Source organism: Emydura macquarii, unplaced genomic scaffold (genome assembly GCF_026122565.2).
Source record: "Emydura macquarii macquarii isolate MOO-44397 ecotype Brisbane River unplaced genomic scaffold, CSIRO-AGI_Emac_v2 contig_2422, whole genome shotgun sequence".
Classification (NCBI taxonomy): domain Eukaryota; kingdom Metazoa; phylum Chordata; order Testudines; family Chelidae; genus Emydura; species Emydura macquarii.
This window is the reverse complement of record NW_027132559.1, coordinates 19,452,160-19,470,018: the sequence shown is the minus strand read 5'-3', so window position 1 is coordinate 19,470,018 and position 17,859 is coordinate 19,452,160. Positions and strand designations below refer to the sequence as shown.

At 39.9% G+C, this 17,859-nt stretch overlaps 1 protein-coding gene across 2 annotated transcripts in view; it reads right to left on the bottom strand.

Annotated features, from left to right (window-relative positions):
• Window positions 1-1,223: 1,223 nt before the first annotated feature.
• The window catches only part of IGF2BP3 (insulin like growth factor 2 mRNA binding protein 3), a 161,885-nt gene continuing 145,249 nt past the window's right edge, over window positions 1,224-17,859 (bottom strand). For both annotated transcript variants that reach the window (XM_067562069.1, XM_067562068.1), the window contains 4 exons: window positions 15,488-15,562; window positions 7,974-8,105; window positions 4,862-4,975; window positions 1,224-3,651 (listed from right to left, as the gene is read on the bottom strand). In XM_067562069.1, coding sequence (XP_067418170.1) covers window positions 3,550-3,651; window positions 4,862-4,975; window positions 7,974-8,105; window positions 15,488-15,562 — 423 coding nt within the window. In that variant the 3' untranslated portion in view covers window positions 1,224-3,549. The remainder of the gene's footprint in view (window positions 3,652-4,861; window positions 4,976-7,973; window positions 8,106-15,487; window positions 15,563-17,859) is intronic.

Here is a 17,859-nt window from a genome sequence, read left to right as displayed (position 1 = left end):
GCTATAACATTTACAAAAATACTTTACTCTGCTTCTGAAACCAAAGTGCATCACCCAAGACAAAAAATTTCAGACAGAGAGTTCAGAAGAGTACAGACCTAAAAACTACCAGTAATAAAAACCATGGCAACGTGAAAGATACCAGGAATTAACCACTTTCTGGGTTTTCCAATGAACGTTGGCCACTATAATAAAAGTCCATTTTCCAAAGGGGAAAGTTTGGGAATTATTGTAGTCCTTTCCTCCCACTGATACGGTGTTTGTCTTTTGAGGAAAGGAAATCTTGCTGAACAGTTTAGATTTTGCTTTGCAGTTCATCTTTAAAAATACAGAATGACAATGAGCTTTATTTTCGCACTCATACATGCACAAATCACTTCACTTTTCAATATCTACTCTTTTCAGTTCTCCATTCGCATTACCAAGATTTAAGCCTAAATATCAGGAGTAGATGCAACCTCACAGAAGTTGAGGGAAGGAATGGGATGTAGATTGCCACTTTTTGCAGACTAGCACCACAGATTCCATCTGCCCTCCAAATTTCAAGGAAGTGCTATTTACATGGCTTGTCCATAATGAGAAGGTCAAAGCAGAAGACCAGGACAAATGTTTGCCAAAAATAAGATATCTAACTCGAAGTGAACAATCCAGATCTCTTTCCAAAGGGCTGTTAAATAATCCTTAGCATTCATATGCTTGGTTGTGACTGGTAGGCTTAGAGCCCTTCCAAAAAGATCAAGGCAAGCTAGAACAATCTCCCATAATAAAAATGAAACCATTACCTGTTAAGTGTACTATGGGCAGTATAATATTGATATGGGGGAGGGAGAAGAAAAATAAAGTTATAAACCACAGAGATGAATGCTGGTGTAAATTGCAGGTGAAAATCCTGCAGGCATCAGACTGTTGTTGGCTGCCCTAAAGATTGTGGAATACGGTGGACTGCGGCAGAGTTCCTTATCTGATTACTATTCATAAAAAAGACAAATAGAAAGCCATAAAAAAACTTGATCATTAGAGCAAACTTAAATGCCTGCACTAGTCATGTCACATCTTTAATTAAAGAAACAAACAAAAAAAATCAACACACAACTGTATCTGATGATAGGAGTTAAACTCTTTATTCCATTCAGAGGCATCTGGCAAGTGGAGCTGCGTTGGGGGGGCACATTACAGATGAAAAAATGATCCATACTTTGCGGATATTGAAATAATTTACAGTATTTACTTTCTAGCTATTCCCAAATACTCCAAATTACCAAGTCTCAATTGAAAATAAAAACATGATTTACCACACTAAGTCTAGAAATGTAAGAGAGATGACAGTATTTAAATCAGCAGATGTAAATGCACTGCCTATTTGTAAAGTAACTTTTATGGAAAATAATAAAGTCAAATCCTTCTCAAATGTTAAGAAAGGAATGTTGGACTTAGACTTAGGCCTCAAAAAAAATTAAAATGCTATGACTTTTTATACTTCAGTAATTTTAAATTCATTGTAAGAAAAAATTCTCCTAAAGGCTAGATGGTCACTGTCAAAAAAGGAATAAAACCTCATTTTTCTCTGCTAAAACTACAACATATTTTTGTGGTTTTTAAACCAATTAGTAAAGAAGAGATGCAGGAAAAACACTTCAGACCATTTTCAAAATTATCTAATCTGTACAACAATGATCTTTGGGAAAATTATCTATTCTATGTGAAATGCCTCTATTTCAATATGAATCTAAGAGGTAGATCAACAAAATGATGAAACAAATGTTTTTGCTAGTTGTGCCCCTCAAATCAGTGCAGCATGGTGATGCTGATCATCTCATGCACAAAAACATCACAAAAAAAAAGGTTCAGAGGTAATAGCATGGCTCTGTAGACCACATACATACAGGCGCGCACACACACACACAGCAGTCTTTATGCACCATGTGTCGCCACATCTTTAAAACTGAGGTAGACTGAAGTTTATTGTAGAAACTTGAATGTGTAATATTACCACAATCATTATTCAAATTACATTCTGAAATTAAAAAATTTGGTAGCTTTCCTGTTATCCCTGCCTTTTGACAATTTTTCTTTTCCTTTAATGGTAGGTTGCAGAATGTGCATAAATCCTGCTGCATCTATATAAGCCAGACTAGAGGTTGTTTTATATAGTTTAAAACCTTCAAAAAGTGGCTTAGTGTGGCCCATAACTGCGGCGGGATATGTAAACTTAGCCTTTCATTATCTTTAAACATGATCAAACAGTGTTTGACCTTCCCCCATCGTAGTAACCGAAAGCAGGATGATGTGATCTGCAGAAAGCAGAGACCATACAGCCTTGAAACTACTCCAGCAGATCAAGTATTCTATCAAACTGAAGATGAAGCTTGCTCTTTGAACAGAATGGCAAAGTCCAAATGGGCTGCAAATGTTTAAATGTAGCATTATTAGGTAGTGATGGTCAAAGGCACAAAGGGTTCATGCATTCAATCAAAGTAGCACAAAAATAATAAAAAAAAATTCAGTCTCCTTCTAATTTTTCCCTCAACCCCAGCCTCTTTCCATCACTTCCTTGTTCTGTTCCCAAAAAAGTACCGTCAAACTTTTTCATCCCATCTTAAAAGAAAAATAAACGGCATTGCTGCTATCAGAAATGTTGGCATCATTCGCTATCTTTTGAACATTCACTGAATTTTTTTTTTAAACAAATGATGGTGTTGAAACCCTCAGAAAATCTGAGCTTATACTTTTTTCCATCTTACTCCCATCAGCCAGCAGCAAGAAGTATCCTACTATATTTCCCCTCCCCCCTCCCTACCCCAATAATTCTGTAGTACTCCTGACTGGTGGCTGATCAAAATTTTAATTTTTTTTAAAAAAATAAAATGCTCAAGAACTATTAGCTTTATAAAGTATACAAAAAAAAGCGCAAAAAGGAACAATTTCTCATTGAGGTACTAAATGCCTGAGGTAGTTTAGTAAAATGCATATTTATCTTTTTATGCCCTGGCCAACATCATTCAACACTTCCCTTAGATTATTCATGGCAGTGTTATGTAAAAATGCAACCAAATTTTTAAAAAAATGCCACTTGTTTAACATTGGGGCTAACACTTAAACTCTTGTCAATACCTTTGCTCTAACCCTACCCCAACCCCAACCCCACCCTCCAATTGTTTCTTCTTTTACAACTGGACCTGTAAGAGCAATGCCTTTTCTTTTTTTTTAAACCAGTGAACTCAGAAGAGAAAGCTTCATTAAACCAAGTTCTAAAATTGCTGGGGAATAATAAGAACAATAAAAAAGACTAACAAGTTTATGTTAAATTGTGAGAATAGAACAAAAGGGAAGTGAAGGGGTCCTTATTTTAAAGCTGGGTTTCAAAAGTTTGAGAGAGCCTAAAGAATACATTCTCAGAGACAGCGTTCAATGGTTGCCTGGTCCTCAAACAGGTGACTGGCTTGGTGAAGCTTCTGCATATAACTCCAACAGGTGTTCAGAACCTGTCTGTTTGTTACACAGTCTGTCTTTGGTCTGGCATCTGTCTCTGGTGGGCCATTTCCTAAACCTTTATTTTCGTCTTGGCTGAGGCTGTCCACTTTGCGCTGTTTTTTGCTGCTGCTGCTGCCTTCTTACCTGAGCCAGTATTTCCTGAATTTTTCTCTGGGCGAGCTATAGGATATAAAGAAAAAGATGTTGCTGTGCTGTGACTGCTACTTGCTACACTAGACTTGGTCGCTTCACCATTACTCTGCCTTTCTCCTCCACGCACCATGATTTGCTTGTCGGCTTTTCCTGTTGTCTCCTATCACATGATTAGATTTGTAAACTCTTTTGGCCAGTAATTTCTCTCTCTCTCTTTTTTTTTTTTTTAAATTGTTGTTGTTGTTGATACTACCTTGTGTAAAGTGCCTAACTCTATGGGACCCTGATGGGGACTCCTACATGCTACCAGAATGTAAATAAGCACATAAGCACATAAAGAAAAACCACACTTAAGCAAGTGTACACAAGTTTATCAAAATGTTATTCAAAAATTAGGCCTGTAGGAAATTAGGAAAATGATTAAAACATAGGCTTTGATTAGTCTTAATTATCAGACTGGAAGTTTCAGGTCAATTCATTAAGTTCTATTCCTCTTTTTGGGTCTTTGCATTATACAAGATTCACTGTCTCACTCTACAGCAGACCTATTTATTAAACATTAGAGCATTCAAAAGGTTCATCTTATGGAAGTAAGATGCCTCAATCTGTCCCCTCCAGCCCATGTATGAACTGCAAACCACTATGTATTAAATATAGCCAAAGAGTAAACCTGAATCAACACGAAGTGTTAAATGAGAGAGAAATCTTGATCCTTTTCTTTATGACAAATATATATATTTTATGAATTATTATTATTGACTGTTTTTAAATAAAAAAGCCAAATCTGTAAATAGATTGAATGCCAATCGCTTGAAGTTGTGAAGGAGATTTGTAATGAACTTGTTTTCTACAAGCATAGCATTACTGTACTCTTGTGTTTTTATTGTATACCTGAAGTAAATACAGTGCGCATCTGTTCTATATTTATATGGCAAGTTGGAAGTTTCATCTATTTTATTTTTGCTTTGCTGAAAATTAACAGCTAGTCTTCCAATTAACTTCAGTAAACTAAAATGGTGCATTGCAACTAGCTCAACTGACCCACAGGCAGTAAGCTATTATAATTATAGGGTCATGTTACAAGACAAGAACTATGAAATCATTGCTACTCAGAATTTTCTGTATACTAGTACCAACTACTCCTAAGGGGATCTGTTTGGTGTGTGGATACATTTAGATGAGATACAAAAATTCACTCAAACTCAATTTCTACTCCCCATCACCAAAATCTACCTACCTGGCATGCATAGAAGTGGCCAGTTATTTTCACAATAACCTGATCATTTTCATCAGGTGTCTGGTCACGAGGGACTACAACTTCTGCACTTGTCAAATTCTGAAGCTCATTCACCTGTGATTAAATAAATGATAATTTAAAAAAAAAAATCAGCAAAATTCCATCCGTTCATGAGAATTTTTTTTAAATGCTTGGCCATTTGAATAATAAAAACAGCACCAATACAACTAGAAATCAACCTAGAAGCATATTTGCCTATGAAAAAGTAAGCATTTTTCCCTCCACCCAAAAAAAGCAAGACCAAGAATTCAATGTAAAGAGAGATGCAAGTAATTTAGCAAATTGTAAACATAAATAAGCAGCAAAGAATGAAGAAGCCTACATATTACTGAATTACCCGATTTCTACAGTATTTACATCTTGGGGGTGGGGTTAAAAATGTGGCCCAAGGTGACAGAAAGCAAAAGTTACAGTACTAGATACACACTTCTGAAGGTTACATTGTCCTGGAGATTATAGTTTCACCTTTCATAGTCTGATTCGGGATTATTTTTTGGATTAATAGAAATTCAATGGTGTGTAAATAATGGCAAGCAACAGGTAAACTCCTTCAAATGCTCCATGATAAGTGTGACATCCTGCACACCCATAGTCACCCTTATAGTCTAATTGTGTATTGTTTAATGCAGAGCATATCATGTAAGATGTTTTTGGAATGCTCATGACACACTGAGCATTATTGTCATAGTAAGATGTTTGTTGCAATGTCAGGTATATGGTTATGAGCTTCGCTAAGTGATATTCCCAAAGATGTGTCCTCATGGCTTGAAACAGATCCAGGCAAAACTCTCCAAGAGCAGAGGGGCAGTTCGCACCTCATTAAGGCGTGTATAAACCAAACCCAGCTCAGCATTCCAGGAACAAAGACTGGCCTAGGCATCAACAAGGAACCACAATGAGGTGATGCTCACTGACTCATGACATAGATGAGTCCATAAAAGGACATTGTTTGTTACATGACCTGATCCCAAAGGGAGGGTGAAGCATCAGAGGGGAGAAGGAAATTTTAAAAAGGGGAGACATGTTGCCTCTCTCTCTCTCTCTCTCTCACATCCATCCTCAAGCACCACCAGGGAACTAAAGTGCTGACCAACGGGGACAGCCTAACTGAAGGGAAACCAGCCAGCCTGTGGTGAGAAACACTGAAGTTTGTAAGGTTGCTGAAAGTGTTACGCTTGGTTTAGAATGCATTTTGCTTTGTTTTCTCTTAATCAAATCTGACTTCTTATCACCTAAAATCATAGAAGATTAGGGTTGGAAGGGACTTCGGGAGATCATCTAGCCCAACCCCCTGCTCAAAGCAGGATAAACCCCAACTAAATCAAAATCCTTCTGTAGTTAATAAATTTTTTTTGTTTGTTTTACCTAAAGCAGTGCCTTTGGTTTGAAGTATGTTATAGACTCTACTGGGAGTAACAAGGCTGGTGCATATCGATTTCTTTGTTAAACTGACAAACTATATGAACTTGCAGTGGGCATCACTGAACATTGTAAAACGGAAGTTCTTAGGATGCATCTGGGACTGGGGGTATGCCTGGGGTCATTCTGTTGCACAGTCCAAAGAGTAGCTGGCTAGAAGCACTCACTCAGTTAAGAGCATCTTGCTTGCTGGTGGCTGTGCAACAATTGCCCAGAAGTGGGGGTTCTCACAGCAGAGCAGAGTAAAACGGGCTCCAAGAGTGAGGGATTGGGGTGACACAGCAATACACCAGTTCAGATTGCACTAGGGGAACATCAGAATAAGTAAGAGATTTGCTTAAACCGTTTATTGTATTAAAGACAACACCATGTGTTTAGTGTAGGAGTTCTCAATCCATGGTCCACAGACCTGTGTACATCACAATAGGACAAAATGCATAAATTAAGCTATAGGCAACTGAAGCCCCATCACCCTAGAAAGCTTCCATTGCATATGCAGGAATCTTCAAGGACAGCTCTCTTGTATGTTCATTTCCATTGGGATTTCTAAAGAAGAGCTGAAGTCCTGAGAATCCTCAACTCCCACTGGGTCTGATGGAATAATCGCAGTGCAGGTACTAGTCACCTGCCTCTTAGTAAGTGGGGTGTAGGTTCAAGGCCTCATTGCACTACTGGATGGACCCATACCAGTGAAAATTGTGCAATTTCTTTGCAGAAAGCCAGATTAGATCATAGTGGTCCCTTCTGGATTTAAAAATCTATGAAAGACTCAACGATATTCAGCACCAAACAGAAGTAATTGTATGCAGTGGCAGCAGGTGAAGATAAAGTAGCATCATACCTAGAACAGGTCAAGATTTTACCCTCCACAGTCAAGGGATGTCTCAACACCCAAAGCACCGTTTTCTATTTGTGCGTCACACTGGAAGACTTTGCCCAGCAGTGTTTCATTTTCCATCTGCTTGATACATATGGGATACAATTCTGTAAATCAGTGATCCCCAAATTTTTTGATCTGCGCTCCCCCAGGAGCTGAGGGCTGGAGTTCCAGGCCGGGGCCTGGACTGTGGCTGGGAACTGGGGGCAGAGCGCCCTGGGTAGTGCTCCCTTCCCACCCCATCTGGTTGCTGGCCTGGACCCCTCTCTCCCAACATTCTTCCGTGGTCCCATGGAGGGGGCGTGCCCAACAGTTTGGGGACCACTGCTGTAAACCCTTACTCAAGCAACTGATCCTACTGAAGTCAATAGGGCCACTGGAATGAGAAAGACTTTATAGACTCAGGCTTCTAATTAGGAATCTATCATTCTGAATGGAAGAGGAATTGTATTTCCATTTTAAGCCCTGAAACCTACAATCGGATCCATGCAGGGGCAGTGGTTCACCTATGTGGATGCAATTGGGGCCTGTGTTTGTTTTTAAAGAGATAATTCTATTAAATTGGCACAACTTGAATTGGAGGCTGCAGAGAGGAAAAACCTGAAGAACTAAACAAGTTTAAATAGCACATATAACTTTAAAATTAACATGCAAAGAGTTAAAATGTGAATTAGCTAAAGGGAAGATTTTATACTTTGAATGTCCTTCACCTAGATTTCTTGTGTCTCATTATTTAGGTTTTGTTTAAGTACTTGCCGTTTTGCCTCCTTTACCAATAACTCTACCAGCAGCATAGGATGGCACTTTTATATGAGCCTCAAGTTTCACTTCTTCTTTAGGTCCAAAGAAATTTTCTTCTTTAAGTTTTCCATAGATTCTCCCTTGAGCCTGCAAAAGTAATTAATATTTTTAGTTTTAAAGGGACAGCATCATCCTGAAATCAAGTCACCTTTAAAAAAAATTAACTAAAACCCACCCAAAGGGAAAGTGACCATGTACAAATGCGCAAACCAGAAAGATTTTTTTCTTGTAAAAGCAGTTGGTAATTTATTTTTAAATGAAAGGATGTTCACATTCCTAACTAGAAGATACTACAGTCAAATCCTTAAAGAAGGCTCGACAAGCCACCGATGAGTATCAAGTAACGACGGCATAACAATGAACAACGTTCTACTGTTTTCCAGTAGAATAATCCCCCCTTTTGAATTATTGCTAGAATGTCTCTCTCTCTAGAGGTAGAGCAGCAGTAAAGGGTCGCAAGGGAAGAAAATCATGTGCCAGATGTCATATTTTTATTATCACCAGGTGCACATAAAGCAGTTTATTGGCTCGAGCAGTAGACATTTCTGAAATTCATTCTTTAAAGGATGGTGAATTCAAAGCAAAACCATGTGACAGACTTAATTTACACCAGATTTTGTGACTTTACATTTAATTACCGTGTAATTAAATGCAATGTATATTAGTTCAAAGGTTAGCTCTGATTTTTAGTTTTTAATGTGGGAGATTAAGTCTCCCAGTATAGCGATGAGTGGCATCTTGGAGTGCTGTCATTTTAACCAATGCATCACCCTACTGCAATATTGGGTACATAGTAGTAGTGGGCAATAATAAAATAATACAGGAGAGTTTGCCCATTACAAGTGGACAGTTGAATCTCGGATCTTTCCAAAATTTCTCAGGATTTTGCTGTAATAGTTTTAGTTGCTTCTCAAGCAACTATTTCTTTGTTCCCTTTCATTCACAGGCAGTCTTGAGTAATAACTGATCACTCTTCGACACTCTACGCCTTTCAACGTCAGGTTGATGCTTCCCAAGCTATATCAGAAAACAAGTCCACTGGGACACTGGTGCAAGGGATATCCAAGTGATGTATATTAAAGATCAGCGAGGCTTAAAACATTTACCCCCCCCCCTTTCTCAATCACATCAGTACACAGCAGGATTAGAACACAAAGAGTGATAGATAGGAAAGAAATCAAGTAGCTACTAGCAGAGCTCTAACAAAGTTGTGTCTCCTAATAGAGAGTCAGGACCAGTAATACACCCTAAAAGTGTGACCCTCTCAGAGGAACAGTCTTCCACATTTCAGCTAATGTTACTGTAACATGAAAAATCCAAAAACCTGTTACAGTCAATAATAAATGGTAACTTATCTTAAATCTTTTGTCATGTCACTACATCTGTTCAAAAAATCTAATCCATTAAAAAAAAAAAAAAAAAGGAGAGAGATTCTTGGAAACACTGAAATAGAGGTAGGTGAAATCAAATTTGTGGCCTGGGAGTTGCAGATGTTCTGCTCCTCTGAAAGTCAGGCCATCAGACCCTAACAGAAAAGTTTGGAAAACCTGACATGCATTGTTTTTTCACCATTCCTGTGTTCCAGAGAAAGTGCATGGGTGGGTGAAGAAAGCTCGTCACACAAGAAAATGTCAGACCCCTCCTGCCGTCTGTGCTTTGGGGATGGGCTCTTGGTGGTGATGCTTTAATGACACTGAGGTCACTATCTGCTGTATCGAACCAGTGATGTTCAGGTTCTGTATAGCAGACTTGAAGAGCGTTTGTTCAGACTGGTTGAGATTTCTTCCCCAAGCCGTTCACCAGCCCTGCTTCAAATCCTCTCTTTTCTAAGTCATTTAATTCTAGGTAAATTAAAGTTAATAGCTATTTGCAATTTTAGTGAAAGTAGCTGCCTTTCTAGCTGAGGTTCTGGATTTAAAAAGAAAGTGGTAAACAATGTTTGATTAAATGAGAATCTGCAGTAACCTCTACTACTAGATTTGGCAAAGTTGTAAAAAGTTAGCTTATTTTAACTACAGGACAGGTGGATAAGTTACCGAGATCTCTTGTGGACCATGGAAACTGCACCAATATAGCAAATTAGAATAGAAAATTAGAAAAGGTGACAAATATCCACACAACAGCCAACATAATTTGCTTTATTTATAGGCTCTTCTGTGATGCTCAGTGACATAGTACCTGAGCTCCTAACAAGATCTCTGAGCTAGGGAGGCATGAGCACCATTTTACAGACAGGAAAACTGAGGCACAGATATTATGCAATTTCCCACGGTTCTACAAGAAGCACGTGGTTGTTACAGGAACAAATGTTAGATCTCCCGATTCCTAGTTCAGTGTTTTGTCCACGAAAGTATCCTCTTCTAAGGAAATAGTTTGGAAAATTTACGACTGCTACTGCTATCCTAGTAAAATATGTCAGTATCTGCTTCCACAAAACTGAAGTCTAGGGACCTGATCAGAAAGAGATGCACCAACTTCACACAGATCCTTATATCATTTGAGTACTAGGGTTGGTTAAAAATGCAAGGAGTAAAACAGACACATACAACACCAAATCTCAACCTGAAATAGCCAGTCTTCCTTTCCCCCCATCTTTAATCTAGAACACATTTTTTCAGATTGTGTAATGCACCAAAGAAATGGCCAATTTAGATTCAAGATCAATGTGACATCATCCCTTTTCCATTCCATTTTAGGTTGGGCACAAAACCCTAAAGTAAGGTAAATTAGATTAGTGCTGTGGTCCATCATGGAGTGACTTTTCTAACATGAGATACACTCATGTGACCTAAAGGTACAACATCTATTATAATTCTCTGAAAAGGAATAAGACATGCGTTTACAATAACAAGCCTCAGAAACTCCAAATGCATTAGTTAAATTACACATAGATGGATCCAAGAACTCCAAGGAAAACTGCTTACACTTCCAACGGCTATCCATCTTCATACAGATGTTAAATTCCTTTCTATAAGAAACTTGCCTGAAATCTTAGAGCGTTTTTATGTTGTTTCTACTACCCCGACATCTTAAAATGTGCCAAATTAAGTCTTCTGTTCTTTTAAAACTTCAGAGAGAAAAAATTAGCAGTCAAGTAAATTTTTCCATTGTCCATTTCCCATGAAGTTTTATTCTACAACAGGGGAAGATAAACTTCGTGGATTTGCTTTGTGATTTAGACTTCAATTACATTCTTGCAGAACAGACACCAAAAGCCAGGAGTCCGACGTTACCTTATAATCCTAATTTGAAAGCAGTTTGTAAATGGATAAATCCAGGACCTGTCTTCAAGATCTTAATATACAAGACATTTAAATGATGTCAAACAAAGAATCTGAAGAAAAAGATGAGGGCTAGATTTGTTTTTGTAGGAAAAACTACCTGAATGGAAAGACATTTAGTCTCCAACTCAAAAAATGTTAGAAGGAAGTGTCCCAACCACACAAGGTTCACGTTGCTGCTCTACATCTCTGACAGGAGGATGTTACCTAAGCAGGATGCAGATGATGCCTGAAACCTAGTGGATTGGAGTCTTAATATGTCCAAGCAGAACTTTTTTAGCCAAAAATGTAACAAATCCTGACAGTAAGTCCTACCTAGTCTGCCTCTGGGATGATACGGGATGTCCCTTAACCCTTTCAGCTATCACCAAGAAGAATCTAGGTGTAGACCTGAGTGGCTTGGCCTATCTAAACACAAAGCACAATGCTCTCATGACATTTGATGTAAAATTTCATTTTGCTTGGGGTGGAATAGAGTTTACGGCAGAAAATGAGGAAATGAACGGTGGAAATCAGAAACAACTTTAGGCACAAACACCAAGCAAGGTCTGAGGACAACCCTGTCCTTGTGAAAGATGGTGTACAGGAGACCTATCTTGAGGACCTGGATCTTTCCTATCCTCCTGGCTGAAAGGCTGTTTTCACTGGCAGGTGGTAAAGAGAACAGATAGCCAGTGGCTCAAAGGGGCAAGACCCATAAGTTGAGTTAACACTAAGTTAAGGTCGAGAGCCATGAATAAGTACATGGGATCCAGGGAGGTGATTATAGAGGCAAGGGTAATCATAGGGAATTTGAAGCAAAGGATAAAGGTCTTTAGACAGTGAACACAGAAGATGGGTCTTCAACCATCTTCCTATGGTGTTAGGAAGTAGTGAGAACAAAATCTCCTGCCCCTGAATTGTGGGGCACTTCTTTTACTGCTCCAGGTTGAATGAGGGAATCTAATTTTTGCTTCAATATTTCCTCATGAGAAGTGTCTCTGCAGAGGGACAGGAACAGCTTGAAATGCAATGAGAGACCTCTTGCTGACTGTCTCCAGGGCCGAGGAATCCAAGCTTATCCCAGCCCAATCTTGCCAAAAATGCTTGCCAAAGGGAGGGTTGTTAGGGAGGAGGATCTGCAGTTGGTCCAGCATATGCCAAATCATCTTGGCTGGTTCAAGCAGTCCATCATTAATGGGAATGGCAAGTTGCCTCAGAGGAAGCTTGTAGGATATCTAGAAGCTTGTGTTATTTCTTGTGGCAGAACTCTACTGTGATATCCAACAAATCCACTAGTTTTTTTTAGAAATCCTGAATGACTTTTAGCTCATCCACAGAAGCAGTGGAAGGGAGGTTAACTGTTTCATCTCTGGAGGATGATAAAATGGCTGGAGGCTGACGAATTTTTGGACAGCTGTCATCTCCATTGTATTCTCCCTCACCTCCCATATGCTGTGGTTGAGACAGAAGAGGAGCCTGAATTGACTGGTGCTGCTTTTTTAGTGATGGGAACTGGTTCTGGAGACTGTGGATGAAGCTGGCTTCCTATTATAGGTGTTCCTCCTCTTCCCCCAAGGAACCAGTACCAGACACAGCTGTTATGGATAGTGAGAAGGGCACATTGCTTGGTACCAAATTGGATGTTCCCTGTGTGATCATCCGGTGTCCCTTAGCGATTCTTCCCTGGATGTTCTGCAAGACTTCCATTGTGTCACCCAAGGAGGTGGAGAGGAAGGCTATTTCCTCATTATTTCTAAACTTGAAAATGAAATATGATATAAAAGTCTGAAAACTATCTTCTCAATTTGCAAGCTGCTGCTGAAACAGAAATAAGGAAGTTGCTTAAAGTAACTGGAGGTTCTTCGAGATGCATGTTCCCTCTCTATATTGCACTGTGCGTATACATGCACTCCATGCACCCAGAGTGGGAGACTTCTCGAAAGAAGTGCCCATTTGTCCATGCATGTGCCTTTGCTCTACTCATGCCTCCAACCAAAGGCATAAAAGGCAGAGTGGACCATCCGCCTCTCCGGTTCCTTCTCAAAATGATCCAAAGCAGGGAAGGAGGATGGGTAATGGAATACAGACAAGGACTACACATCTTGAAGAACCTCCAGTCATTATAAGGTAAGTAACTTTCTCTTCTTCTTTGAGTGCTGGTGAACAGGTGGGAGAAGAGGATGGGGAACCTGGAGTGACTGCTTCATTCAGAGGAGGACAGTCTCATTAGTACTGGCAGAACCACTGGATCAAGCTTGTAATCTTACTCTTCCAAGGGGTTAGGAGAAAACTCTGGTTACCCTCTCACAGAGGAGGTCTGAACTCACTCCCTAATAGATCATATCGACCCTACAAGATGGGAGTATGGGTCCCTGGTCCCCAGTATGGCCAGCAGAATGGGTCAAAGGGCAGTTGTGGAGGTTCCCATGGAATGAGGTACCATTGGTTCCAAAGCAGATGTTGAGATGGAGGTTGATTTCGGAGGAGTAGGCTCCCTTGCTGCTTAGTCAGACCTCATGGCAGAAGGTGCAATCCTTGCTAAGCCATACCAACGTACAGGGGGGCTCCCCGGCCAGGGTCCGACTGCAGCCTCGTTTGTTTTCTTCATTAGCTACTTCTGAACATGAAGTTTCTGCCTCTCGCAAGCATGACTGAGGAAAGAGTGGAAGATACCGCACCTTGCCGTGACATGAGCCTCCCTGAGGCAGTTCAGGCAGCACTGATGGCTGTCATTGACTGAGAAGAAGTGCAGGCAAGCAGCACAGATTTTGAAGCCTGGCATTCTGGGCATAGTCCAGTAACCCTTCATTGGGGGTGGGAGGGTGGGAGAAGAGGTCGTTGGTACAGGGAATCTAACTAACTAACTATAGACTAAAATTCTGAACTATTTACTATATATTTACAGTTCAAAGAATAAAGGCAGACAAAGTTCTGGACACTGGAGGTTCAGACCCAGGCCATGCAGTGGTAAGAAGGAACTGGAGCCGCAGTCAGTCTGTTCTGCCCGTTATCTTCTTGGTTGGAAACACAAAGAGTGAGGACACGTGCCTGGATCAACAGACAGTGCTTTCAAGAATTCTCCAACTCCAAGCATGTAGAGTGCATGCATACCCACAGTGAATATATATAGGGGCCAGCACTTGAACAAAAAGCAAGGCTGTAAACCCACATGAGCAAGATAGCACTGAAATGATGTGAAGCTGAGAGTGACTTGTCTACCTGCTACAAGCCTTACCTGTGAAGCAATCAGGCTGCTATAGGACAGAGTGACTTTGGTGTCATTTCCGCCTCTGATCCACTCTTATTTTGTGTTCTCCAACTGAAATTAACTTGGTATCTGCACTTATACCATACTCACTTGTTACTCTTGCTGAGGTGTATGGAGGCTCAATCATTTGATATGTATGAGAGAGGCAAATGATGGTTGGGACATCTCAGCATAGTTTCATTGTAAATACAATCAGAACCATGCCACTCATCTAAAAAGGTGCCCAAAAAGGCATTTCTATCTAGAACAAATTAGTAACCTGGGAAGCCTAAAGATCCAAACTCTAATCTATCAACCAACTTTATTTTGTCAATTAAAATGCAGTTAACTGTCATGTGTATTTTTTAACCAGCCAAGAAAGACTGAACCATCATGCTCATAGGTGAAGGTGGGGGAGATTATGGTGTCATATGGTTATTTTTTCTTGTGTGTTGTATTTATTATTAGGTCCAATTCTGATCACAATGAAGTGATGCAAAACTTCCACTAACTTTAATGTGACCAGGCTGTCACCCTTAACAATGTTTCTTTACCCACATGGTTGTATGACTTTTCATTTGGCAGAGGGAAGGGGGAAAATCAAGGAACTATTTGACCAAAGTATTTATTAGAGAGACAAGGTGGGTGAGGTAATATCTTTTTTTGGACCAGCTTCTATTGGTGAGAGAGACAAGCTTTTCAGCCACACAAAGCTGTGTGGCTTGAAAGCTTCTCTCTTTCACCAAAAGGTGTTGGTTCAATAAAAGGTATTACCTCACCTACCTTGTCTTTCTAATGCCCTGGCACTGACATGTCTACAATTACTCTGCATACCAACTATTTATTAAAATTCTGAATAAAATGGTGCCTTCCAGTTGAGTATTTCTTTAATGTTTCCTCCTACAAGACAAAGTCAACTACAAATTGACAAATGGGATGGAAGTTTTCATACACAGTACCTTGAACTGAGCCTCTGGAGGTCCGGTGATAATAACCATTCTGAGCTTGGCATCTGGTCCTTCAGCAGGAGCTATCTGGAACACAAACTTCAGATTAACACAGCTTCTTGGTTTTGAGAGGTGACTAACTACAAGGTAAGTTTAAAGAAGAATTTTTCCATACCAGTAAAACTGTTCCATTCTGCCACAAGCACAAAACTATTCATTACGCCAGCAGCATTAAGCTTTGGTCATGCTAGGTTTTGTTTTCTTTAAATGAATGTACTGGTTATCAGAAAAAATGGCTAAGTCAGAGGCAAACTTACTTTTGAAAAATCATGAGAATGAAACAAACTAATAGCCATTGAAAAAGATCTGTTGCCCCTGGTAAAAAAAATCTTATAGTCAGCGTGTGTAGTATAAAGAGAGCTTTTCAGGGAAGGACCTGGTTGAACAAACAAGATTTCTAACCTTACTCACTACCTTCAAACAAGTTTTATCAAGAGAGAGAAACGGGAACGTTTTCCTAACACACACTGCCCATCAGCAAGACTTTTCCCCTATGGATCAGGATAAGGAAGCTCCAACCTATCCAGCTGGTAACGTCCAAACATTCCTGCAGATTGTCAGATACACAGATGTTTTTGTCTCCTGAAAAAAAAATTAAGCTCCTCTGGAGCTGAGCCACAGAAACCTACAGGGTCTTCAATAGTTCATTTCATCATAAAGTAATGATGGGTGCGTAGGTATTGTTCTCAGACTCCAATAGCATTAAATAATTTAACCCAGCTTCTGACATGGTGGATGGATCCTTTGTGTATCACAACAGACATTTCCATTGCTGCATCTAGTATTACACTGCCACCGTTCAACAGATAATATATTAAACATTACAGAATTTCATCTTTGCCAACAGCCAAGTGATATTTTTCATCTTTAACAGCTGTGGTTTAATTTAGACAAATTACTAGTCACCATGCATCACTTTTACATAACTTTGGTTAATAAAAATATAGTTAATCATTCACATTATATCCTACACACTGGAGAATACAACATATGCTAGCTATTTGCTTTGCATACTAATTCCTGTAATCTAGTTAGCTATTTTATGAATACATACAGGTATAATTGCAGCGCATTTATTACACTACCAAAATAGGAAATGCGCCAACAGCAGGAACAATCAGACCAAATCCTTACACTTTGATTTTTCATGAAGTATTTAAATGGTGCCAAATTTCAAGGCACCTTTACAGTTAAGCTTACTGAACACAGCTTGAGGTGATCATTTCTGTCCAACTTAAACAATCTCAGACATTTCAGTCTCACTTCACGCAGCTGCCTTACATTTTATTTGTACACAGACTGATATTTCATACCAGAGTACACTTTTTGCCACTAATTCCTGTATTACATTTTGGAAAAGTATTTTACGTAGTCTGTTTCATTTGTGTATTTTAAAACAATTATTATTTAATGCTACAATAATTTTTTGGAATTTCTTTGAGGTTATCTTAGTGCAGATAATAAGGGAACAGTCTAAACCTTAGATTTCTTATCTGTGTAGCCGGAGACAAACAGTATTAGGGGCTAGAAAAGGAGCACTCACTACTAACATTAACAGAGTGCCGGCAGGGGGCAGGGGTGTTAATTTTGGCTTTCTTGTCCTTAAAATATATCAACTTAGAGATACATGCTGTGATACAGCAAGGTCAGAAGGCAGCAGGAGAGTGATTGATGTGAGGTAGAGAAGCCCCAGACTGATCAGAGCCTTGTTCCCTGTGGACTGAAGAGGTTACTCAGGTCAGTTAGAGCACCTGAGGCCAATGAAGGCCCTGCCAGGGACCTGATGAAAAACCCCTGTTCCAGACAGACAGGGGATAGAGTGAGGAGAGCTGGCGGTAGTGTTGGAGGAGTGGTGGAACTGACTGGAGAACCAGGAAACCTGGTGAAGGGGAAACGCTGGGAAGGAGGCTTGCCTCCCAAACCCCTCGCCCAAGAGTACACAGACCTGGCTGGGGAAACCCTGCTCAGGCAGGGCAGAGGGACTTCTCAGACACAGAGGTGTGGGGGGAAAAAGAACACTGCTGCAAAGGGGAACGAGAGTGAGAGACTCCTCAGGCAGGAAGGCCAGGAGAGACACTGCCCAAGGGGAAGGAGGGCAGGGAGCCCAAGAAGCTGACAGGGCAGAGTGGGAAATAGACCAGAGGAAAGAATCACATCCTTAAGCACTGAGCACTACTGGAGCAGCCAACGCCAGAAACAGGGACAAAAGGCCCTACCCACCACAAGAGGGAAAAGCATGGGGCCCACTATAGCAGAGCTGGTAATTTGCCATAAAGCATACAAATGCTTTCTATGAAGTTTTAATTTAAAATTTCACAGCATCT